At 45.6% G+C, this 26,368-nt stretch overlaps 1 protein-coding gene across 1 annotated transcript; it reads right to left on the bottom strand.

Annotated features, from left to right (window-relative positions):
- Nucleotides 1-1,199: 1,199 nt before the first annotated feature.
- On the bottom strand, nucleotides 1,200-22,004 carry ccn1l1 (cellular communication network factor 1, like 1). The gene is made up of 5 exons (XM_052037345.1): nucleotides 21,657-22,004; nucleotides 12,644-12,857; nucleotides 10,552-10,917; nucleotides 9,752-9,945; nucleotides 1,200-6,227 (listed from the first exon to the last, which is right to left on the bottom strand). The coding sequence occupies exons 1-5, from the start codon at nucleotides 21,702-21,704 to the stop codon at nucleotides 5,925-5,927; spliced, it is 1,125 nt and encodes a 374-aa protein (XP_051893305.1). The 5' UTR covers nucleotides 21,705-22,004; the 3' UTR covers nucleotides 1,200-5,924.
- Nucleotides 22,005-26,368: the final 4,364 nt, after the last annotated feature.

A 26,368-nucleotide genomic window follows, 5' to 3' on the forward strand; every position in this document is an offset into this window, starting at 1 on the left:
CCTCCTCCCTGTCAATGCACGGGTTTCCTCCGGTTGCTCTGGTTTCCTCCCACATCCCAAAGACAAGCGGGTTGGTAAGTTAACTGCCCACTATAAATTGCCACTAGTGTGTAGTTGAGTGGTAGAGTCTGGAGGATGTTGATGGGAATGTGGGGAGAGCAACAAATGAGACTATTTTAGGATTGGTACAAGTGGGTGGTTGATTAGTGTAAATGGGTGGACTCAGTGGGCTGAAGGGCCTGTTTCCATGCCGTACCTCCATATGACTAAATACACAAATACACAAGAGTAATAGGTCATTGGCATCACTATCAATGTCTAATACTCACCCAGTGCTACCATTGGTAAAAGACTAACTGTGACATTCTCATCCACTGTGGAGATACGTTTCCCAGTTTCCCATTGCTGTTTCATACTGCAGTGCCTTCCCAATAACAACACCTCCTTATCACACGGTAGAGAGGAGGTTCTCCATCATGGGGGAGTGACCCTCACTGCACTGTGCTATCCACCTTGTTCTGGTACTAGCCAGAACCCAACTCTTGGAGTCCACCCTGGACAACGACAACTCTTCCTCTCAGTGAGAGTCTAGGCAAACTTCCCAATGAGCCTTCAACTCCCTGCCAGTGAACACAAGAAAATAGGAAGAGGAGTAGGCCACTCGACCCCTCAAGTCCGTCCTGGCATTCAACATGATCGTGGCTGATCTACGCTGGTCTCAAATCCTCTCTGTGCCAGATCCACATAACTGATCACAGGCTAGGTACACAAGGGGAACACGGAGAGGAATTTAAATTAGACCTCTTTTGGAGGGGTTCTTTAAACACATGTATATTATACATGTACACACGCTTCCTGAACATGGTGAATGATTTTAGAGTGGTGATGGGGGCCTCTACCTGTGCCCATCCCCCAATCCTTTGCCCGTACTTATATCCACGTCTCTGCCCACTATGCATTAATAATGGAATCAGGGCTATCAATGGCTCACACCTACAGTCTGACTGTTGGCATAGTTAATTCCAAAGGGAAAGGTTGAGTTAGCAGTTTACAATGTGAAAAGTTGGCACAGGAGCATAAACTGAGACAATAAGTGAGGTTTGTTAAGAGGAAGTGTATGTGTATGGATTAAGAAAACTCTAGTGTAACAAATTCAACAGAAGAAAAATAAGAAACTTTCAAAAAATGCACAAGATCCATTCTTTATTATAAAATGTTTAAAATATTTATTAAGAAATTAAGTATTTATGTTTCCATAAAGGTATTATTCTAATTACAATATGTGCAAAACATCAGTATGTACATTATTCATCTGCAAACATATTGAAATAAGATATTAACAAGAGAGCAGTAAAAGATTGCAGGCAGACCCAGGGAGATAGAATGTGGCTGCATTCAGTATAAGGCAGAAAATTAGGGTCACGTTGAAGGGAGTGAACAAATTCAGCCCCAAGTACATCTGGAATTTAGACCCAGGGAGTGTGCTGGGTTGTCATTATTAGTAGGGTAGCTACAAACAGAACCCCTGCCTCAAATAATGTGCATGTAACCACAAGAGGGATATCTGAGGACAGTGAGATGGGCTGAAGGATCATTTCTGTCGGCACTGTTACTGCAGGTTCCCCACCCCACTTTACTGGTATTCCCACAACCCCGGCCAACCTAGTCTCCTACTTCAGGATCTGATTCACTTGTCCTGGTGGCTTGCCCTTTGCGCTACCCCACACAGCCGCTCTGTAGCCACCAGTTCAGTGTTGTCACGTTGACAGTAAAGCAGTTCCAGGCTGGGGATCCCAATGGGTTTTATTGCTATTCTTACCCTAGTGTTCAATCGTCTGGTCTCCAGAATGTTTGAGAATGTCTCTGTATGGTGACCTACGAGCATGGCCATCAAAATCAGGGAGGTGTTACAACAGAGAGATGTAGTCCAAGCCAGTGAAACAGTCGAGCTTTTGGGCATGAAGACTGAGGGGGAGGAAGATCACTGCACCCACTGCAGAGTGTTCCCGATGCACTTGACCTCCACACAGGGCTTCCTGCTGGGGCCCCAGGGCTGTCTTAGTGCCTTCTATCTGTTCTCAGAAGGGATTTCACTTTCTTTGCATTTGCAGACTGCTCAGGTTATAGGCAGAGGTGAAAGTGGGTCAGTTCAGCGTACCAATGCAAACAGTACAACGTTAACAACACCACCACACCGGAAAGAAATTTACTTTCACCCTGATCATTAAGAACTCGAGTTAGAGATTCCAGGGTGTTTTATATTACTCATTGTGTGATTCCAGGTACAACATTCCTCTACGGATTCACTACCTGGAATTTTTCCTCAGCCTGTTACAAGTAGATGACAGAACAAGTAGGAAGCAATTCCCTCAAGGAAACCTTAGTTTAGTTTGTGTCACAGAGGACCAACATCTTTGTGTCATCTCCCAGTTTACATCACTACCACCCACTTATCCCTTCTCCCGTATCTGAAAATACGGGAACAGGGATAGATATTAGAACCTGTTCTGCTTATTTAAATAAAAGAGCCAGGTCTGCTTCCACTTTGTATTGCGGATAGGTCTTCTCTGACGCTGGGACTGACATATCATGCAAGGGCCATGAAACAGAAGTGAACAGAGTTGTTGGATAAGCCAGGCCTCAAGAGTGACACCTCCTGTTCCTTGCTGGCAAGTGTCTGAGAGACTCCTGATGCAGTGCCAAATTTGGGACAAGTGCATTCAAAGTTTCCAAACTCCCACCTCCTTTCACATCTAAAACCAAAAACCTTTAAACCATCATTAGTCTTGAAATGGAAGGCATGTGCGCTACAGTCTACCAGGGGAGGAACAGCTCCTAATTAAGCCAAGGTTTTACTTCAGTTGAATAATCTTGATCTGTAGCACCTACAACCCAGACCAACTCAAACACACCAAGGTCACATTCTACCTGGCAAGGTTGTTCTATTCTAAGTTTGCTCTTAGTAAAGTTATAGACCCACACTTGAGTGCTGGTTTGCACACATCTATTCTAACATTGGTTAGATAACAATACAGCCACATCTCCACATTACATTAATACTGGCAGACACCGAGAAATATATTAAAACACATACAGTACAGAAGTCTTTAAATATACACACACACAGAATATTTACTACACATAACCCTCTACAGTTGTCTCATCGCACTTCAACAATGAAGCATGTTCAATTTGGATCACTCCACTGCAGTGAAGTTTGTTTTAGGGAGCTGGGGGTAGGGGGAAGGAAATAACAAGAGCACAAATTAAATAGACTTTCTGTAGGAAGGTTCACCTCAGTGCACAGGCAATAGCTGCCCGAAACTAAAATATTCACATCTCACGTTGCACAGTGCACATTCAAGAGTTAATCTCTAATGCCTTAACAGATGTGTGTTTCTATAACTCCAAGGCCTGGGCCTTTTAGAATAGTCTCCTTATAACAGAGGGCTCTGCTTTGTAATGGGATGCTTAGCTCTCCTGTCTGGATTTCACTGGCCCAAAATTAAAGACCCTCTCTAATGAAATAGCCCACTGTCAAGCTTCAAATTTTATCTCCCCACACTCAGGCAGCATTTAGGAATTTAGGGAAAAAAAGTGGGTTGAAATGGCTGCTCACCCTGCTAAATAAACAAATAGATATTTTTATTGCTATTGCATCAAATTCACAATAAAAGCATTTGGCAAACACTTTCTCTCCATCTGTTTACCAATATAACAGTTCTGTGCAAAAGATACCTTTGTCCTCCCCCTATAAAAAGGTTGAATATCTCAGGTAAACATTTGCCAACTGCTTCATGTGAAGTTCCTGACTCTCCCATACTTAGACACAAAGCTAAGGCTGTAGCAAGAGGAACAGCCATTCAGCTGACCATGTCTGCCTGATCATTCAGTTGGAACTTGGATGATCTGTACATTTACCAATCTTTATCCATAATACCCAATACCCTTATCTGGCAAATCATTGTTAATCCCATTTATGAAAACCTAATTGACCCAACCTCCATTGCCTTTTGGGACAGAGATGTCCAGACTCCCACAACTGCTTGTAGGAAAAGTGCCCCTCATTTGCCTCCTAAGTGGTGCTGTTCTACTTTCAAGGATGTCTCCCTTTATTCTCAACTACTGAAAGAGCTTCCCCATATCTGTCCAATTGCAAAAGCCTTCAGGTAATGGATTTCCAATTGTGGAGAACAAGAGGAAGACAGTTGCCCAACTACAAGCAGCTACGGTGTTGGAGGAGAGTTGATGACAGCTCCTTGAGGTTTCTTAAAGTCAAAGAACCTCCCATTAAATGTGGCAGTGAAATGGCACAAATAGTCCATTAGGGGACGTAGAATTTTGTTGCACTAGAGTATTGTCATATATTGGTGTTTTTTCCTCACACACTAATTATTGGAACTCAGGGTTGGTAGGGTAAAGTTTTTTTTTAAGAGGATAAATCAATGCTATCAACACCCAAGGCCCAGCTCTAACCAGACCAACACAATGGAATGGGTTATATTCAACTCCATTGACTTCAAAGCAGCATAACCTTGAACAATTCAACCTGAAACCATTCTTCTCCTCACTAGCAAGGATTGTTAAAATTGGGAGATGGATTAGAAAGTTGACGCCAAGAGGTTACTGCCTAATTCCGTTGCCTGGTGAGAATGGTGTGGCATGAGGCAAGTAAGAGAACACAAAAATCGGGAAATGACAAATGAATAAAATATTCATGCAAATCTCAGAGAGAGAGAGAGAGAGAGAGATTGGGTTAAGTTGCCTCACACTTTACCCTCAGTCACCTTCATTAACTCATGCCAGTCACTGATAGCAGATTACAGTGCTCTGCCTGTCTAACAGAAAACCAGTCAGACCCTGAATCTCCACTCATTCAGAAGTGCTATGGCAGAATGTCTTAGAATCCACCAGAAGTTGTTGATGCCATTGAACATATTTTCAGAAGAAGTTGATGTCTCAATGTAAAGTTAAAACAAAGCTTTCAATAAGGCTCTGCAGAATCAACCTGAGCACTGATCATCTCAAGCCTTCTCAAGGAGAGCTGTATTGAATCATTACATTCCATCTAGGAGATACTCATCTTAAGCTGAGAGATGGCCAACCCCTCAGTAGGTCTTGGATGGTTTCTACATTGTCCTGGAGGAAGAACAGAAACCAGCCGCAATTCAGAAATAAGAAACCCTTATTTTGTCTGCACTACATTCAAGATATCCACTGGATGTGTCAATCCTGTTCTCAACTTCAAAGAGAAACTATGTCCAATGACCTTAAATAACATTAAAAAAAACATCTGTGGCTTTATTTACAAAGCTAACTCTGATTAAATTAGTCAAGGAGAAAATCTCAATACGAATTTCTTTTTTGATCTTTTCTAAACCAAGCCTGAAAACTGGTTTAGAAGAGATTCAAGTCACAAACCAACCTATTCAATCGTAGTTTGAAGACGTGTTTCCTGATTAGATGGAGTCTGTGTTTTTTTTAAAATTCATTTTCAGAGGTGCAAATCTTAACAGCCAATGCCATTCTTTGAATCAATTGGAAGATCTTGCTTTTTTCTCCCCCCCAGATCCTTTCTGGTTAATACAATCTTCTTGTTCAACTGGCCAGCTGGTTTGCAGGGCAATTGGAGCAAAAGACCAGCTAAAGATGAAAAGTTATGGTAGGTGTACTGTGCATGGACCACTGGAACTCAAGGTTAACAGGCATGACAAATAGCCATTGCTAGCCTGATGATCAAAATTCAATTGTGCCACAGGAGCAATGCTGCCAATGGCCATCAGTCTAGTCTTTAGGGTTGGGTAAATAGGTCAATGAACTGAACTGGTATGACTGCCAGTGAAGAGCCAGCAAAGTTGAGTAGTGGGCATGGCAAGTTGGTGCCAGTCTTGACAACACAGCAGTTTGCTTTCCCATTGTCTTGCTTACTCAGAGAACTTGTGGATGTCATTGTGCAGCATGTAGTAAGGGTAGGAGATCTCATTCTGGTAGGCACAGTTGTAATGGCACTGGCACTTGTCGGTCCACATCATGCTCTTGGAGAAGGTCTCACCGTCCTCGCAGCGGAAGCGCACGTGGATGGTACGGGTCTGCGATGGGGTGCAGCAGCGGCCGTCCGTGCATGAGCCACACCAGCGTGGCTTGTACCTCCGCACGCTGGTACACCCAGCATAGGTGAAGTGCATGGCCTCCTTGGCCTTCTTCATCCTGAAGCACTTCTTGCCCTTCTGCAGACAAAGAATAAGACAGGACTCTCTTACAACGAAATCTCAGCTGAACGACAGGCCGATTCACAACAGTCACATCCCAACACCACAGAGTCATAGCGAGATACAGCACAGAAACAGGCCCTTTGGCCCACTGCATCCATGCAGACCATCAGACTACACTAATCCGACCCTAACCCACTTTATTCTCTCCACATTCCCATCAACTTCCCCCACCGCTCACCTACAGACTGAGAGTAATTTACAGCAGCCAATTAACCTACCAACTTGCACGTCTTTGGGATGCGGGTAGAAACTGGAGCACCCAGAGGAACCTCATACAATAACAGTAAGATCATGCAAACTCCACATAGACAGCACTGGAGGTCAGGATTGAACTTGGGTCATTGGTACTGTGAGACAGCAGCTCTACTCACTGTGCTACTGAACTGCCCTTAAACTTAAGCTAAATCGCACACTGAGAAAGTGAGATTCAAATGCTGCTGAAACCCAGGATCGAACCAGGGACCTTTAGATCTTCAGACTACTCCCAACGGAGGTATTTTGGCTCTGACATCTGCAGCAATGGGACTGGGGCAGGAGATCATCACCTTTCAGTCAAGCTTTACAAGAACAACTCACATTTTTGTAGCACCTTTGTCTACACAGAGACAAAGAGGGTGATATTAGGGCAGATCACCAAAACCTGACCAAAGTGATAGGTTTTCAGGAAGAAACAGTGATGGGAATGCAGATTGGCCAAGGGAGAGAATTGCTGAGTGCAGGTCTTGACAGCTAAAGGCACGGCCACCAATGGCTTGGCCATGAAGGTCAAGGACAGGCAACAGGCCAGAGTTGGAGGAGAATGAAGGATGTCAGAACAGGAGGGAGACTACAGAGGCTGGTTACAGAGGGCACAGAGAGATTTGAAAACAAGGATGAAAATATTTTATATTGTTGAATTATTGGACCAGGAACCAGTGTAGGCCAGATGACATGGGGATAAATAGGTAGGTTAGGACAGGAGCAATGATGCTTTGGAGTTTTCAGAGGGCGGTAGTTGGGAGGTGATTGCCAGAATTGTCAAGTCTAGTTAACAAAGGCAAGAGTAAACGTTTAGCAGCCAATTCCTGGGAGAAGATGGGCAATGTTAAGGCATGGGCCAAGTGAACTGTGACCTTGTCACCATATTGCCATAGCAACAGCACATCCAGGCCAAAGCCTGTTCTCTTGCATGTACTTTGGAATACAGACAGGAACCAAATAATTCTACCGATCAATACCCACAGCGTGAAAAGCAAATCAGACCTTGGAGTACCAGCTGCTGCTCAGTCGGTAGGCCTCTTGTCCAAGCCAGAAAACTCAGAATAATTCCTGAGGGGCACTGGTGTGTGTGGTGCTGGAGGAGTCAGTACAGGAGTAGAATGGGTTCAGAAGCTGGGCTAATACCCCAGTGCCTAGCGATGGGGAGTCATATAGCTGGAAGTGCTTTTCTATAGAAGAGACATTAAGCTGCCGACCCGTGCGTCCTTTCAGACGGACACAGAGGAACAGTTAGGTTCTTCCCCATGTCTTGAGAGTAACGTGTCTTTAAGCAAGACACCTGTTGCTCCCTGTACCTGTGTGTACATTTATGCAGTGATTCTATTGGACAGCAACATCACATGGTATGTCTGCTTCTCAAACAGATTTGCAATTTGGAACATTAGGTTTTGTACCAAGAGCTTAAAGACTCAACAGTGAGTGTCCTGTCTTGTTAATAAACCTCAACCTCATGAATATACATGTATTCTCAATGTTTAAGTCCCTAAGGGACTTGACAGGGTAGATGTTGAGATGTTTACAGTAGTGAAAGAGTCTCAACATATTCTGAAGATGTTACAGTGGGGAATATTTATCCTCAAAGCAACATCTTTAAAACAGATTTAATTTTTCTCATTCATTTTCAGGAACTGCACCTCACTGGTAAGGCCAGCTGTCATTGCCTACGCCAGTGCCCTCGAGAAGCTGGTGGTGAGCCACTTTCTTGAAACGCTATAGTCTTTTTTGTGAAGGTGCTCCCACAGTGCTATTGGGGGAGGGAGCTCCAGGACTTAACCCCAGCAGCAATGTAATTCCAAGTCGGGATGGTTTGTGATGTGGGGGGCGGGGGAAGAACTGCTGGTGTTCCCATGGGCCAGTTGCCCTTGTCCTTCTTGGCATGAGATCATTGCTATCTGTTGTAGTTTTCTGTATGCAAATTAACTTCTGTTTCCTCCACTGCAATAGTGTCATAGAGTCAAACAACACAGAAACAGGCCTTTTGGCCCATTATTTAATTATCTATAAAATGATTTGGGGTGTCTTGAGGTCACGGTGGGCACTATCTGAACACAAGATAACAGGAGCAGGAGTAGGCACCAGGGCTCCTCAATCCTGCTGTCCAATATGATCATGGGTGATCTATGCTGGCCTCAACTCCTGTTCTGTGCCAGTTCCCCATAACCCTCATTTCCTCAAACTTTCAAACATTTATCTATCTCCACCTTAGATACATCTAATGATCTGGCCTCCACCACCCTCAAGGGCAGAGAATTCCAGAGATTCACTACACTCAGAGGGAAGAAATTTCTACACACCTTGCTTTAAATAACTGGCCCCTTATTTTGTAGCGACGTCCCTTTGTTCATGGCTCTGCCGCTAGTGGAAACATCTCAACATCTACCCTGTCAAGTCTCTTAGGATTTTATATGTTTGAATAACGTCCCCTCTTATTCTTCTAAACTTCAAGGCACACAGAACCAAACTACCTACCCTCTCTTGATCAGACAACCCCTCATCTCAGGAGTTAGCCTGTGAATCTCTTTTGGACTGCCTTCAATGTTACTATATAATTTCCTTTAGGTGAGGAGACCAAAGCTGTGCACAGTACTCCAGGTGTGGACTCACCAGCACCATGTACAAGTGGAACAAAACCTCCCTATTCTTAAACTGCAGCCCCTACTTGTTGGACCTGCCTGTTAATGATTCATGCACTAGATCAGGGTAGCCTAGCGGTTAGTGTAATGCTAGCACAGCGCCAGCGACCTGGGTTCAATTCCAGCCGCTGTCTGTAAGGAGTTCATACATTCGCCATGTGACTGCATAGGTTTCCTCCGGGTGCTCCACTTTCCTCCCACATTCCGAAGACATACGGGTTAGGAAGTTGTGGGCGTGCCATGTCGGCACCGTCAGTGTGGCGACACTTGCGGGCTGCCCCCAGAACACTCTACGCAAAAGATGCATTTCACTGTGTGTTTCAATGTACATGTGACTAATAAAGATCTCGTAAATCCCTCTGAACATCACTCATTTGCAGTCTCTTTCCATTTAGATAATAATCCGCCTTTTGATTCTTCTTACTGAAGTGCATGACCTTACACTTCCCCACATTAATCTCCATTTGCTGGGTTTTTGCCCAATCCATACATACCCCATTGCAGAATTACAATGTCTGTCATCTGACCATAACTTCCTTCTGAGAGTTGCCCGCTGCTGTATTACATTGTGCTATGCACAGCTCTCACCTTGAGGTTGGTGTGGAGTGACAGGTCGCAGGGGCGGAGCTGGCAAAGGCGCGTCTCTTTCATCAGTTTGCACTGGGGGTTGTCGCTGGTCACTCTGGTGGAGATCCCAATGCTGCAGGTCTTGGAGCACTGCGACCACTCAGTGGTCTGTACCAGGCATTTTGAGTTAAGGTCACGGCCCTGCACTCTCCAGGCTACAGAGACAAACAAGTCCTCATCAAAAACCCACTTAATATGAGGCAGCAATAACAAGGTACCAAGGACTAGTAATAACCAGAATGTTCACTGTAGTTCATATGACTTAGCAATAATCAAGGGTTAATGCACATAGTAATAACCATAAGGATTACTACAGATTATTAATTGCATGGTTTATAGATGATCTTTGGGACATCTGTAACACACAGTGGGCAGTTATGCCAGATACACACTGGTGTGGTCAGTTAAATTTCTACAGAGGGTCAATTTCCTTCCCCTGGCTCAGGACTAGTGAGGATCATTATATGCCACAGCTGAGACTTGCCAGCACAGCACAGACCCCAACCCGCACTGCACTTTCTCTGTAACAGTATATTCTGCATTCTGTTTTCTTTTTACTACCTCGATGTACTAATGTATGGCATGATCGGTCTGGATCGCATGCAAAACAAAAGCTTTTCACTGCATCTTGGTACATGTGACAATAATAAACCAATAATAATAAAACTGGGGCTTTCTTGAAGCCCACTCACACTGCCCAACAAACGCAAGCAGCTCAGAGCTACAAACTGACCAAAGGGAATAAATGTCAGCTGTCCTACCTGGTTCTATCTGCAAGCCTGCTCTAACAAGATCAGTCAGCTCCTTGCTCGATAGAGGTTCTGCATCTGGCTGGTCTCCAATCTCTTCATAACTCATTGAGTCATCCGCTTCCTCGGTGCTGTCTCCAGAGTCTTCACCGATGTGGTTGGTGTCACAAACCCATTCCTCACAGCACTGGCCTGGCACCTTGACCAGCCGAGGCTTGGAGCAGTCCATGGTTGGTAGGGTGAACTCTTGAGGACACAGTGGCATGCAACCCACCACACCATCGATACAGGTACACTGGTGCTTGCAGTTGGGTTTAAAGTTCTCTCCATTCTGGTAGATATTCCCAGCAAATTCACAAGGCCTCCCTTCGGATTTTGCTAGAAATTTAAAAATGCAGAGTCTTCAACACACAAAAGAAACTTCTAGGCTTGAAAATCTTCAGAACTAAATATTGGAAAAGCCACCAACTCAATCATAGCAGGCACGCACTGAGGAAGCAGGTGCAAAAGCAACTTCGGCAAATGTCACAGGGTTACAGAGAAAGAGTTGGAGGGCAGTCCAATTGGATAGGCCTTTCAAAACATCGGCACAAGTAGGCTTGGTTAAATTTCCTCCCCTTGTCCAACATTGTTCTGTGACCTTAAGTCTCAGAGGAGTTTATTCCTCCTCTTCCAATCACATCTGTGCTCCATCAACTCCCACCTGCTTGAAGCCTTGCCTGGTGCTAGGAAGAGATATGAATGAAAGTGGAGTACTTATTACCTTGCACCTTACTGTCCACCTGCACTGCACTTTCTCTGTAACTGTAACACTATATTCTGCATTCTGTTATTGCTTTTCCCTTGTACTGCCTCGACATACTGATGTTGTGAAATGCTTTGTATGAATGGCTTGCAACACTGAGTTTTTCACTACCTCAGTACATGTGACAATAATAAACCATTACCAAAATTATACAGCTACATGCAGTGTAGGGAGCAGTGGGATTAGCTTTGGATTACTTTAGCAGCAAGTTGGCACAGCTATATGGGTTCCTTCTGTGTCACTGGAGCAATGGTATCCTGCCCAGACTTCTCCGACATCCACCAGTACTGCTATGTAACCCAGACCCCAGGAAGTGTGCCAAGGGTCCTGCCGGTTAATACCAGTCGCTAGTAGCCACAAGGTTCTAAGAGCCACCATTAACCAGAATGTTTAATGTAGTTCATACGAGTTACCAATACTCAAAGTTATTGTAGGTAGTAATAACTATGAGGATTACTGTGGCTAATTAATAATCATGAAGATTACTACAGGTTACAAGTTACAGATGATCCTCAGGACTTCATTATCTTCTATTTGGAGACACAAGAGACAGCAGAGGCTTGAATCTGGAGCAATACAAAAGGCGCAGGAGGAACTCAGCGGGTCGGGCAGCATCTATGAAGGGAAATGGACAGTCGAGTTGAGACCAGATGAAGGGTCCAGATGAGGGGTCTCGACCTGAAATATAAGCTGTCCATTTCCCTGCATAGATGCTGCCCGACCCGCTGAGTTCCTCCAGCGCCTTTTGTATTATCTCATATTTTGTTATGACATAGAAGGAGGCCTTTTGAGTCTATACCGGCTTTTGCAGCATTCCCATCCTATTCCACCACGTTTTTCCCCGCAACCTATTCACTCCCACATTCACATCCACACCACCCGGATTCTCCCACCACTCAACTACACACTAGGGGCAATTTACAGCAGCCAATTAACCTACCAACCTGCACGTCTTCGGTATAGAGTCATAGAGCTATACAGCACGGGAACAGGCCCTTCGGCCCAACTCATCCATGCTGCCTACCTGAGCTAGTCCCTTTTGCCCTCATTTGGCCCATATCCCTCTAAACCTTGGCATGTGGCAGGAAAGCAGAGGAAACCCACGCAGTTACATGGAGAATGTGCAAACTCCACGCAGACAGCACCAGAGGTGAGGATTGGACACTGGAACTGTGAGGCAGCGGTCTACTAACAGCACCACTGTGCTGCCCCAGTTCGATGCCACTCGTTGCATCCATTACAAATGGACAAGGCAACTTTTCCTCCTCAACATTCCCCACGGTCTGACGGTTAGCTTACCTCGGCAGATGCCTCGGGCTGCCCCGTCATTTGAGCCATAGTTACACTCGAGTCCCTTGATGTGGTCGCATGGTTCCATGGCGCTGCAGTCCTGGTTGAACTGCCGCGCGCAGACCTTGCAGCAGTTGCAACCATCGATCATCAGGCTGATGCCCGGAGCACAGGTTGGAGGGGTGTCGGGGCAGTGACACTCAGGTCCACAGCTACCTTTCACCTGGATTAAACAAGATAAACATCAGTCAGCCCTTGGCAGAGATTTAACTTCTGGTTAGCACAGTTAATTCAAAATCACACACCAATAACACTGGATGTTGTACTTAGCAAATGCAAATTAGTGGCAGACTGTGATCCAAACTGAACAATGAACAAGCCAAACACTTTAAGCACATCAGCCCACTGAAATCTACTGTACACCTTCATTGATTCAATTCTTCTTTCCTGGGAGCGAGCAAGAGTCACAGAGTATGTGATACAGCACGGAAACAGACTCTTTGGCCCAACTCGTCCATGCTGACCAAGGTGCCCACCTAAGCAAGTCCCATTGGTCCATGTTCAGCCCATATCCCTCTAAACCTTTCCTATCATGTACTTATCCAAATGTCTTTTAAATGTTGTTACTGTACCTGCCTCAACTACTTTCTCTGGCAGCTCGCTCCACATACACGCCACCCTCTGCATGAAGATGTTGCTCCTCAGGTCCCTTTTAAATCTTTCCCCCCTTCACGTTCAACCTACATCCTCTGGTTTTCAGTTCCCTTTCCCTAGGAAAAAGTTACAAGCTGACATCTAATTGAGAGGTCCACGTTATTGAAATATAAAGGAAGATACCTGGGAGTGAATTAGTCAAAAAGTACCAGATGCTGGAGGGATTGAGGTGCAAGGAGAGTCCAGAGATATTCCCATTCCCAATGGTGGAGAAGGCCGTTTCTGACCTTCATCATCCACTAGTGGGGAATGGTTGGTGCATCGCAGCCTCCCTCCAAAATTCCCTGTTATCAGAGGGGCTGGATGATATCAAGAAATGGATGAGCATACTGGATACAGGTCATTAGTAGTGTAACTGTATCCCAACTACACTACTAACCACCACAAATTAACTGCTCAGGAGTTAACTGTATTTTCAGTCAAGCTGTGCCTGTATAGCCACAACAATCTTAGATACCCAGGTATATCCTGACTCCCAAAATATGAATGAATCCATTCCAGCCAATTGCCAGCCCAACTGGTTCCTGAACTGATAGGTGCTAACAAGGGAAAGAGAGCTGAATTCCAGGGACAAAGAGAGAGTGACTGCCCTTGACATTAGGGCATTACTTAAACCGAATGGTTGAGAACTTCACCTGCAGGTTGTGATCCAAGACACTCAGCATTTCTGTTTGGAAATACATCACTCAGCCTTCCTTGTTGCCAAGTCTAAATCCTGCAACCCATCACTGAACTGGACTGTATGGGAACCTTCACCACAAGAAGTGTAGTGCTTCAAGAAAGCAGCCAGCTTCACAGGGACAATAAATGTTTTTCCAACAAAATAATTTTTTCCCCCAAAATGCAATCAAATAAATAGTGCAATGTAGTGATGTTAAGGAGTGAGTTTCAGGATAAAAGTGTTAGAATGGCCTCTCACTTGAATAAAGACTGAAAAAAAAATCCCTCTACGATGTGTAGAGTTACAGATCAATATGGTAAATTGGGCTATAAAATGGATAGCATGTAATATACTGAGTAATGTACGTACATATAAACAAAATCAAAGTATATACAAATCTGTTTGTATATGTAGTACCTAATAAACAGAAAGTGAGATATGCATACTAAAGTGTATAACATACAGTTGTGTATTTATTTATAAAACATTGTAATTAATTTTAATATACAATATGTGCATTTTCAGGAGATGATATGGGATCATTTTCTATGCCTGTGCTTTGAGGACCTGTAAGCTTGTTGGATATTACATACGGTGCGTAACATAGCTGAGAGTTAGAAATTCAGCTATGCTTGCCCATTGGAGACCAACTAAACAGCATCCCGTTTTTTTCCTGGGACCCCTTATGAGCAGACCACGCTGGCTGGCGAGGTGGGATGTTCTTCTAATATACTACTACAAGTAGATGCCTGTTATTGTAAATTAGAGATTAAATTGGCACATTGAAGAAGAAGCAAGCTAACCTCAGTAACTGATCTCCCAATGACTTTGCCCATTTATCATATGTGTGTGTGAGTGTGCATATGTGTGCAATGATGTATTTAAATACCAGTGCAGCCTTGTAAAGAATCACTGTTCGAACATATATTGAAGGCCTACAGTTAGAGTATCTGAGTGACATATTTGAAATTCTTCAGCATGCCATTTGTGAATGAACCAATTATACAGACAGAGGAATTAAATGTGTGAAAATAAATGTATTCATTACCACTGCAGCCTCACGGGCAGTGTGATCGCTCAGTAAGGGTGTTCAGAGAGCTCAGTTTCTTTACACCAACATTTTTTGGGTTATTGGAGATCTACTTGTAGCAATATTTAATAATGACTAAAGCAATGTAGTAACATCCAAACAAACACTTGCTAGGCTTCAGTGTGAAGTTTGTGTTAAGGTGCATATAGTTGTGTGTTCTGACAGTAGGACTCTGCCTCCTAAATCATACATTAAAGTGGGGCTAAGTCGATTAAAAGATCCCACAGTACAGCAAAACTCCACTAGAAGCAGCAAGGTAAATTATTGGGTGGTTTTTAATGTTAGGATTGGCCAGGATAGCAAAGCAATGGAGTACAGAGAGAGTGCCGATCGTCCGAAGTGCCGCCTTTTGGAGCAGATGTTAAACCAACATAGAATCTTTGAGATAATGACCACGGTAAATAGAATCAGCCCCTCATACCTGCTCTGCCATTCAATAAGACCACAGCTGATCTTTTACCCTGGTGCCTCTTCCCTGCACTAACCCCAAACCAATAGCCTATCAACCTCCATTTTTGAATATACTTGGCAACTGAGTCTCCGCAGCCCTCTTGGGTAGATTCACTACCTCATGGCTGAAGAGGTCTTGAGCTTTAGCCCCCAACCTCGAGGGTTCCAAGGGATCCTTTTGGAGTCATTTGAGAGTGCTGTCCAATCACCACCACTCTTACTGCTGGGAATCAACTTCCAAAGACCTCATGATGTGGTTTACTTCTGTACCAAGACATGAAGATGGGGGAGGGGTTGCTGGGAGGTAGTGGGAGAAGCAGTAAAACACCGAACCTGTCACTTCAAGTCTCTGCCCACCCCCTCATGCACGCTTTGCTTTGCTCGTTGGGACCCTGCGCTTAGAAACATGACTCAGCACAGCTAGAAATATACTAGTCAGTTGTGCCAATGACCTCTGGCACTCATCATTACACGATTTGCAATTACACGCCGCAGGAATGTTTTGTTGTGAAATTCCCTGCTGCCTTTTAACTCCGACAGGTCCGCGGAGATATTGAATCTCCCTTGAGGCCAACATACTTTTAAGCTTCATAGACACTGACGATGACTTAAACATCAATGTTATATTGTTAACAGAATGCATTAAAACCCCGGCCGAAGATTCATCATTAAAATAAACACCAAATTCTTAATTTTGAAGAAATTTTATAAAAATGCATTGAGGTTGCTTGTGCTGACACAACTCTCTCTTTTCCATTGTTTTTAGCCATTTCTATTGATTGTACTTCAATGCGAGGTTTTTTCACAAAGCCTAACCTTCCCTTGAATTGAACAAGTAACTAGAGCAGGAACCAATAGAAAAATATGAAATGGTTAATTGTGACGAGCAGGTTTTGGTGCCATCTGTGACACACTGGCCTACCGCCTCTGATGACAACTGATCCGAGGTATCAGGTTGAATGTCCCCACTATCCTCTGTCACAAGTTAAAATCCCCTACACAAACTGCCTGTTGGCAAACAATGCAGAGCCACCAGTTCCTTATTCCCAACAGGGGTCCAGGCTCAAGGGAGCATCACTGGAACCTACCTTCATTGGTCTCCATCTGAGAATGATGGCAGACAGGGAAACTGGGAACAAGGGCTGCCTACACCACTGGATCCCTATTATTTATGCATTCAATGTTTGGGACCTGGGTACCCCTGGCAAGGCCAGCAATTTTCTGGTGGTGATCTGGCATTAGGATGTCACCACCAAACCATTTTGCTGCTCCTTACTTGTAACATCCAGGGGGAACGTCTGCAAACAGTGCTTTCCCCAGGGTACCAATTGTGACTGGGTGGCAATCACTGCCAAGTCAGCTTTTGTGGTTTCAGACTTAATCCACACTGACGTTCCAGTGCTGCAGTGAGGGAGCTCTACACTGATGGAGATATCTTTTGCAACAAAGAGGCCCGTTTACTTTATCAGGAGGAGGATAATCCCAAAACCTACATCAATATGCAGATTATCCAGTCCTTATCTCATTGCTTCCAGTGAGACTGTTCCACCTGCCTTATTCCCTCCCAAAGGGACTGCACTTCCTTGGGATGACCCAGGATTGTGGATGGGCGCTATATCAATACCGGCTCTTCGGGAAAGAAATTTCTTCACCCAAGGGGTCGTGAATTTTTGGTATCCTCTACACAAGAGGTGGCTCAGTTGCTGATTATTTACAAGACAGATGAATAGCTTTTTGGATATTAGGGATTTGGGAGATATGGGGTTCGTGCAGGAAAGTGGCGGTGAGGGAAAGAATTGGTCATCATCTTACTGAATGGGAGAGAAGGCACAAGGGAGTGAGCGGCTGATTCCTGCATCTATATCTTACGTCCTCTTGTTCCTCCCTCTGTGTAAACAGCTTTGACTTCAGCTACTGAAAACTTTTTAATGCAGCCCATGGCCAATGTGAAACTCCCGTGTCTAACCTGGATTTGTATCTTCAGAGAAATGTTTTGTATTCTTATTTTTGTGGCAATCAGGCCAAACCTACGGCAGCGGGGATGTTTTGAGATGGCCGTGATAGTCAGCTGGGTCAGAGCAGACTGCATGGCAGAATTTGCTGCAAGGGCGGAAGAGCAAGAGGGAAGATTTGCTTCTGAACCAGCAGCTGCAATTCTCAAGAAAACTACACTACAATATTCCCGAACACAACAACAGCACTTTCACTTAAAACAGAGGAAAACACTGGACATATTGCAATGCTCTGCACTGTTATTGTTTTTACCTGTATTACATCAATGGAGTCTGTACTAACTCAATGTAACTGCACTGTGTAATGAATTGACCTGTACGATCGGTTTGCAAGACAGGTTTTTCACCGTACCTCGGTACAAGTGACAATAATAAACCAATACCAATACCCTTTATAAAAAGCAGAACTAAGAGTTCCACTCAAGGAGTTAATGACATTTATAGCCTGGCGTGATAACTAACACTGAGATCAGGTCACAGTTCCTTTACTGCTCACTTCTCACCTTCCACCCCTCTTCCCCCCACCTCCACAGCATGAGCTGGGAGCGAGACCTTCCGAAATGAAAAGCAGCCTCTGTCATTGGTTTGTGATTATTAAGGAGCAACGTGGGGCCCAGGCTCTAGGTTCTAAACAGTGCCATTCAGTCCGGCATCCTGTGTGCACATCAGGATTCCAACAGGAATTCAGTCTCAGCGAGCAGCAGCCCAGGTCTGCTGGAATCTACTTTGTTTACCCTCTGCTCCCCTGGGAAGCAGCGCAAGGTAAAGGGTCTCCCGAATGGTTAACACGCCCACAAGCCCGGCCCTGAACCTTCGCGGTCATGTCCGGGATGTGGTCACGGAGCACGGCAGCGTGTGAAGGGACACACTGAAGCTCGGTGCAGCCACCACAGAGGCTCTGTGGGGAAGGACCACAGTCCTGCTACCATTGGACGTAGAGGAGCTGTGGATCAGCCTCTCAAATAGCTGACAGATGCATGACTTGCGGAGGAAACATCAGTGGCGTTGATGCTTTGTATGAGACCATATTGAACTGACAGTACGATGAATGTAGAGGCAGATGTGACCCATTGTATTTACTGAATGTATAATGAATAAAGTATATTTTTGAAAACATTGAGTGTACTCCATCACCAATGACCAGGACTGATGCCACTTAACTCCTAAGGTCTGGAATTCCTTCCCTAAAGCTCAAAGTTATTTTCTCCTTCTACACAGAGGGATACCATTTGGCCCATCAAGTGTATGCTTGCCCTCAGAGCATTCTCATTAGTGCCATTCCCACGGTAGTGTAGCAGTTAGCGTAACGCTATTACAGAGCCAGCAACCCAGGTTCAATTCCGGCCACTGTCTGTAAGGAGTTTGTACATTCTCCCCCTGTCTGCATGGGTTTCCTCCGGGTGCTCCGGTTTCCTCCCACATTCCAAAGACGTACGAGTTAGAAAGTTGTGGGCATGCTATGTTGGTGCTGGAAGCATGGCGACACTTGTGGGCTGCCCCCAGAACACTCTACGCAAAAAGATGCATTTCACTGTGTGTTTCATGTACATGTGACTAATAAAGAAATTTTAAACACTTCCCTCTTCCTCACCTACCCATCCACTCCCCTGACTCACCTACACTAGGGGGGAGTTTACAGCAGCCCATTCAACAACCCGGTTGGGATGTTGGAAGGAATCAGAGCACTTGGACAATGAGAGAGCATGCAAACTCCACACAGACAGCATCCAAGGTCGGGATTGAACCCGATTCTCTGGAGCCGGGCAGCAGCACTACCTGCTGTGCCTCTGCACTGCCCACCTTCCTCCTCCTTCAAGTTGTCTACAAGGTTTCAGTCACCTGTCCCAACATCCTGTTATGTGACTCGGGGGTCAAATTTCCATCCTGTGAGGCACCTACAGACATCCCACCTCATGAAGGTCACCATACCACGGCAAGTCACCCTGGCTGCTCAGCTGCTGTGGGACCTCAGATCACCACCACTTGGCCATCCTGGAGCTCAAACCCAACGGCCAATTTGAAGACCAGTGATACCTCCAGTGAGGTGTTGCTCCAATCAGCTTTGACAGGAAGCTGTCAATCAATGCAGGAGACCCTGACTGGAGTCTGACTGACCAAGCCAGTGGTGGAGGAGGGGAAGGGGGAAACTCAGTTTGCTGCGAATTATCCAACGCCCACAGCTTCTGCAGTCTTTCTGTACATTTGCCAGGACTCCCTCGGTAGCACTCTTGCGAGTCCACGCCCTATTCCAGAGCCTTGAGCACAAATCCCATGCTGACATTTGGCCAACTTGGATAGAGAGCCCATCAGCGCCCTGGCCAACACTTGTCCCACGGCCAACATCACCACAATGAATTATCTGGTGGTTACTACATCGCTGCCTGTGGGATCTTGCGGTCTACAAATTAGCTGCACACACTCCGTAGATTCACAGCAGTGGCGGCAGACGTACTTCACCATCCTGTACAGTACTTTGGGACGTGCTGAGGTTGGCAAAGGTGCTCGATGGATTTGTTTGATGAGACGGCAGGGCTTCAGACCCACCCAACACCTGCAAGCTCAGCTTGTCGCCCTGATCCCAGTGTGCGAGCCCGGCCCGTCAGGAGCCCGGCCCTTGCGGCTGTGCCTACTGCTCGACTCCTTTACGTATTATAGCCACAATGTGCCTCAAAAGCTTTGCACTGTATCCCGGTACACCTGACAATAATAAACCGACACCAGTACCACATCTGATGTGTCCCAGCCGGCAATCTTATCAGCGGCAGCACTGAGAACCATAATCCCTCACTTTAAGAAACACCTGGACAGGTACATGGATAGAGAAGGTTTGGGCCAATCGCGGGCAAATGGGACTAGTTCAGATGGGGATCCTGGTCAGCATGGACACGTTGGGCCGAAGGTTTGTATTAGTTTGTGACTCTCAACATAAAGGAAGCGAGTTGACCCATCTGTTGGATGCCAGCTCAGAGCAATTCTAGTCCCCGCTACTTTTCCCTGGAATCTACTCTCCCACACTCCCAACGGCTCCCGGATCCTATCGCTTACCCACATACTAGGAACAATTTATAGCGGTCAGTTAAACTACGAGTCTGGGCTGTGGGAGGAAACCGGAGCACCCGGGGCAAACGCACACGGTTACAGGGTGAAGGTGCAAACGCCAGACAGCAGCCGAGGTCAGGATCGAACCCTAGTCGGTGGAGCTGCGAGGCAGCGACTGCCCCGCCGTGAGGCCAGGTGTTAACGCGACGCGGAGGCGGCAGTGGGAAGGGACAGACTTGCTGGATGAATGAAGGGGCGCCACTTTGTGAAGTTCACGAGTTGACTGGAACCCAAGGAGAGAACAGCGACCGTCACTCAAGAAAACTCGCTCGCTGCTGTTCCGAGTTTTCACTATGAATACAGGACCTACGTTTATATAGCACCTTTCACAACCGCAAGACCTTTTATAGCCAATTAAGTACTTTCGAAGCGTGCGCTTTGTAATCTAGGAATCAGTACAGCGCCGAGTGACAATGGCTTTGATAACGTTGTGTGAAGGGGAGAGTTTCCCAGCTCTTTAACACGGTGCCAGCAGTCTTTCATGGCCACCTGGGAGGTTTGACTTCAGCTCCGTCTCTCCGCCACCTCTGATTATGTGGTAAAGTGTCCGGGCTGCAATCCGGATCTACCACCGGGGGTGAGAGTGCTTCCTACCCAGGGCCGGACTCGGGGTGAAGATGCTTCCTACCGAAGTGTAAACTGACATCTCAATAAAAAATCTCCCGCCACCGACACCCGCTTCCTCTCCGAACCGCTGCAAATCTGCACTTCAATCCTACACATGGCAATAACCACGGAGGGGATACGTGTACCAGGGGCTGACAGGAAAGCCCGTGAGGTGGGCAACTGGGGGAGAGTGTTTAATCTTAACTGGCAACATTTAAGATGAATTAGGAACTTTGTCTCTCACCCCGCGCATCCACACAAACCGTTTGATCTGAAGTCTGACTGATGATAAGCCCCGTGTAGAGGATACGACATGTATCTCTCTCCTCTCTTTCACACACACACACACACACACACACACAGCTGTTAATGCAACAGTAAAACACTTACCCCCGCCGCAATACAAAACACAAGGACCAGATAGGCGAAAGTTTCCATCTCCTGCACCAAAAAGCGTAAATAATAAACAAAACCTTTTCCCTATCTACTAATTAAAAAACAAACTTAAAAGAAATCTTGTGCAAACAAAAAGAGGTCTAAACTTCTCCCCCAAGTCTTGTTAATTTCAGATAAATTTCAGCGGCGCGAGATCCACCTTGTTTCTATAAATTATTGGGGAGGAAAATAAGCTTCGTTGCTTTTGGAATTAAAGTGCGCACCAATCTGAAGTGCCCTCGGCTTGTACTGTTTCAAAGTGCCGCTGTCACTGATGGTCCTGTTTGTCTAGGCGGTGTCAAGCTTCTAACACCGCGCGTCGCGATTCATTGAGCCGCTGTGAAATCTCGCTGGTTTTTATAACCAGGAGGGCTGGTTCCCCTCCCCTCTCTCTCTCTCTCCCCTCCCACCGTCCCGCGTCACCGCTGGCCGCTCTCGGAGCACAGATCCCCGGCGCCAGACCCAAACACCTTCCGCCGCGGAAACGCAGCCAAGAAAAAGGAAATAGAACGGCAAAAAAAAAGCCATCATCAAGGAGAGAGAAACAGAACCTTTAAACAAACTGGTTTCCCGAATAGTTCTCTTTGTCTAATTTACACAAACAAGTTATTAATTAAAATGTATTTTGTCAATTTAAAATAATCCGACGATTTGTAGTTTTTAATGCAAATGTACCTTAATTCTCGGTAGAGGACAATTTAATGTAGGTATTTTGTAACTCACAAAATACACATTAAATTGTCCTCTATCAGCCTTAGAAAAGAAACTTTAGAAAAGAAACTTTTCTAAGGCTGATAATTCTGAAGTTACTCAATTGTCCAATAGTTCTTCCAAAGGATTAAACTCCTTAAAAAAATGTGCTTATTATATATGAAAGGACTTGCTTGTATTTAAATCAACCGTCAGGATGAGTGACAAAGTTACCCAAAGGGGGCTGCGAGAGGAGAGTTGTGTTACAACTTTCAGCTGCTGTTTAAGATCTAGATACACTTTGCACTTAAACTTAGTCAAACAATTAGAAGCAGATGTGCAATGATTAGAGAAAAAAAACAAGCAAAATAAAAACAGAACCGATCGCTCCCTATTTACACCGCTGTAATTGCTGGTCTCCGAAGCAACTGAGTGTGTTTTGCAGATAACACGCATTCCAGGCATACCAGCCCGTGCGGCCAGCGGCGCAGTTCCGACCAGTTTTCTCGCCGCTGCTTCGGCGGCAGGTAACTGCGGTTCCCCCCGCCGCGGCTGGGCGCCGCTGTTCCCACACCGCTGCATCCCAGGGCCGGGCGGCGGGGACAGCGCACCGAGCAGGTCTCAAGTCGCCTCTGGCTGCAGCGATTCCTCAGTCACTTCGCGGCTTTTTCATTTCTTTCAACTTATTTTGCAATGGGTTCACCTGCCCGTAACGTCCAAGGATGAACAGAGGGTCCTGACAACTCAAGAGGAGACAGGACTGTGAAACAACAATCCTGGCCGCTGTAACAGGTCCCATTTACTGTAACACCCTCTGATACCCCACCTCACTGTAACACCCTCTGATACCCCACCCTCCTCACTGTAACACCCTCTGATACCCCACCCTCCTCACTGTAACACCCTCTGATACCCCACCCTCCTCACTGTAATACCCTGATACCCCACCTCACTGTAACACCCTCTGATACCCCACCCTCCTCACTGTAACACTTTGATCCTCACTCTAACCCTCACTCTGTTCACTGTAACAACCTGTGATACCTCGCACCATCCTCTTTGTAACACTGATGTAACACACTCCTCACTGTAACACGCTGATACCCCAATGCACATCATTTCGCTCACATTCCAGTATGCTCATCAGAACAGATATTAACGTTCTCTTTTATTTTGACTGTAACCCTGTTTCTGAACATCACAACCTCAGGTCCTCACCACTGTTACACCTTCCCCACCTTTTATGATCAGGGAGAGTACGTGTGCCCACGAAGGTGTGTTGCATGTGTGGGTGTTGAGTTTGAATGTGTGTGCATGTAGTATGTGTGTTATACATGTATGGAATGTGTGTGCCATGTGTCTATGTTGCATGTGAATGTGTGTATGTGCATGTGCACATATATGTCTGTATGGTGTGTGTTTGATGTCTGTGTGCATGTGCACAACTGTGTGTGTGTGTTTGACTGTGAATGTGTGTACATGTTTGTGTGCACCTATGTGTGTTGTGTCTGTGTGTGCATGACTGTGTCAGCGTGTGTATTTGTGTGCACGCACGTGTGTGTGTGTGTGTCTGTGTGTGTGAGTGTGTGTATCTGTGTGTGTGAGTGTGTGTGTGTGTGTCTGTGTGTGTGAGTGTGTGTATCTGTGTGTGTGAGTGTGTGTGTGTGTGTGTCTGTGTGTGTGTGTGTGTGTGTGTGTGTGTGTGTGTGTTTGAAGTATGGGTTGGCTAGACTCTGGTCACCATGTTGGCTGATGTGACCTCTTGACACTATACTCTTTCCCCTGCTCCCCTTTCCTGGTTTTCCATGAATGGAGGCAAATGGCTGGGATACTAACTGACCACAGTTTTGGGAATGAGCTCTCCAGACTCATCCCCAGAGTAACAAATTGACTTTTTACCCACCCATGTGTAATGTCATGGATCCACTATAATTGTTTCCCCTGGATGAACAGATCCGGCTATACATCCTGCAGCTCCACAAGTTCTCTACCTTTCAGGTTGCTGCACTCATCCCAAAGAGCAAGAGGCTGCCTGGATACATCTGCCCTCCATTCCCTGTCCGTGTTCCACCCTGAACCCCTCCAATCTGGTCAGTCAGGAGGGGATCTGTTTCCAATTTGAATGAACGCTGCTGCAAATATGTGCTCACCAACAGCTCAGTCGTAGGATGGAGAAATGGCCAACACCGTCTCTGTCATTGATATCCTTCGGAGGGATGATACTGGACTGCAAACACATCCTCCCCATGTGTTCAGAAGTAAAGATCTTGGAGAATGGCAGGTGTGAGAGTTGGCCTCAATAGGAAATAGTTCCAAGCACCATCATCTTTTAATTTAGTCCATAAATCAAGCTACTAGAGAGGTGTGGAAAAGACTATTTGGATGCCATTTTGATGGAAACTAAATGCTTCATTAAGAGCTTTGAGTGAACAAGACAGGGGGTCTGGAGCAGAGAAACACAGGACAAAAGCAGCCCATTAATCCTCAGAACCTGTTCTGCCATTGGTTGGATCATGGCTGATTTGGTTAACTTAACCTCACAGAAATCCATCAATCTCACTCTTGATGTTTTCAGTTGACCTTGAACCGTTGTGTCGGAGAGGGTTCCAGACGTTCAGGGCTTGCAAGTATGCTGGGGGAAGTCTGACGTCACCTCTCCTCTGCTTGGGTCTGATTTTATTCATTGCTCCTTCAGAACAGCTCACTGGTCTTCAATCCTGAGCGGGGTAGGGAGTGAGAGCTTGCTCTTGTAACACGGCGCATAAGAGAAGGAAGATTTATGATGGCATTGAGGACAGGTCCATCATCTCCATGGTCGGGTGTAATGAAACAATCACACTCCACAGTCTGTCAGGGAAGGGGTTCAACACTTCCTGAAAATTCTTCCACGGTTATCCAGTCATGGTCTAGTAATCACAACATGTGTAAGCTGCCAGAGAACCTGCCCAGAACAGATCCTATGATGACGTCATCTAGATTGATCGACTTGGGAAAGCATTTCACTCAAGGTCAACTGTGTCAAGAGGAAGATTACAGCCTTCGTCAATTATAGTACAGTTACACCACTATCTCTCTCAAACGCAGCTCAGTAATAACTCCCTGTCTCACTCTACTCCAGGATCAGTACACTCCCTGTCTCACTACACTGTGAGATAGTTACGTCACAGTTACACACTTTGTCTCATTTAGTTAGACAACTCACAAACTCAGTCTAACTCCAGTATAGTGTGGTGCAGTCACTGTCTCACCACTTTATGAGGTGTTAGATTCTTGGCCGCATCATTTTATATTTAAACTCTCTGTCTTGCTTACTTACACAATTTGTCTCTTTGAATTATGGTAAGTCACACTCATTGTCTCATTCTTGAATGTTACTGAAGCAACAGTCATCCAGACGAAAGGAGACGTCCCATCACCCCCTTGACTTCTGACAATAGGAAGGTCTTGTTCAGTCCTTCATTGTGGAATACCCGACACTGGCTTTCTCCTGTAGCCACAGTCATTATGCAGGGATATTTCTGGTCATTGTTAACCCACAGGCTTGAGACACAAGAGACTGCAGATGCTGGAATCTGGAGCAACACACAATGTGCTGGAGGAACTCAGCAGGTTGAACAGCATCCGTGAGAGGAAAGGAATTGTCGACATTTTGAGTTGAAACGTCGACAGTTTCTTTCCTCCCACAGATGCTGCTCAACCTGTTGAGTTCCTCCAGCAGATTGTTTGTTAACCCACAGGATGTGGTCCACAGGGGAAATTCAGCAATTGTAATGTCATGGAATGACCAAGGCACAGTAGTTATACACTGTCTTATCAGAGACAGTCATTGCCTGGCAATTGAATGACACAAGTGGCACATGTCACCTCTCAGCCCTGGTCCTGCTACCTGCCAGCATGGGCTGCTCTATTATCTGAGGCGTTCTAAGGGGAACAGCACATTGTACAATCATCAGTGAACTTACATCCTGACCTTATGT

The sequence above is a fragment of the Pristis pectinata genome, chromosome 23 (genome assembly GCF_009764475.1).
Source record: "Pristis pectinata isolate sPriPec2 chromosome 23, sPriPec2.1.pri, whole genome shotgun sequence".
NCBI classification, from domain to species: domain Eukaryota; kingdom Metazoa; phylum Chordata; class Chondrichthyes; order Rhinopristiformes; family Pristidae; genus Pristis; species Pristis pectinata.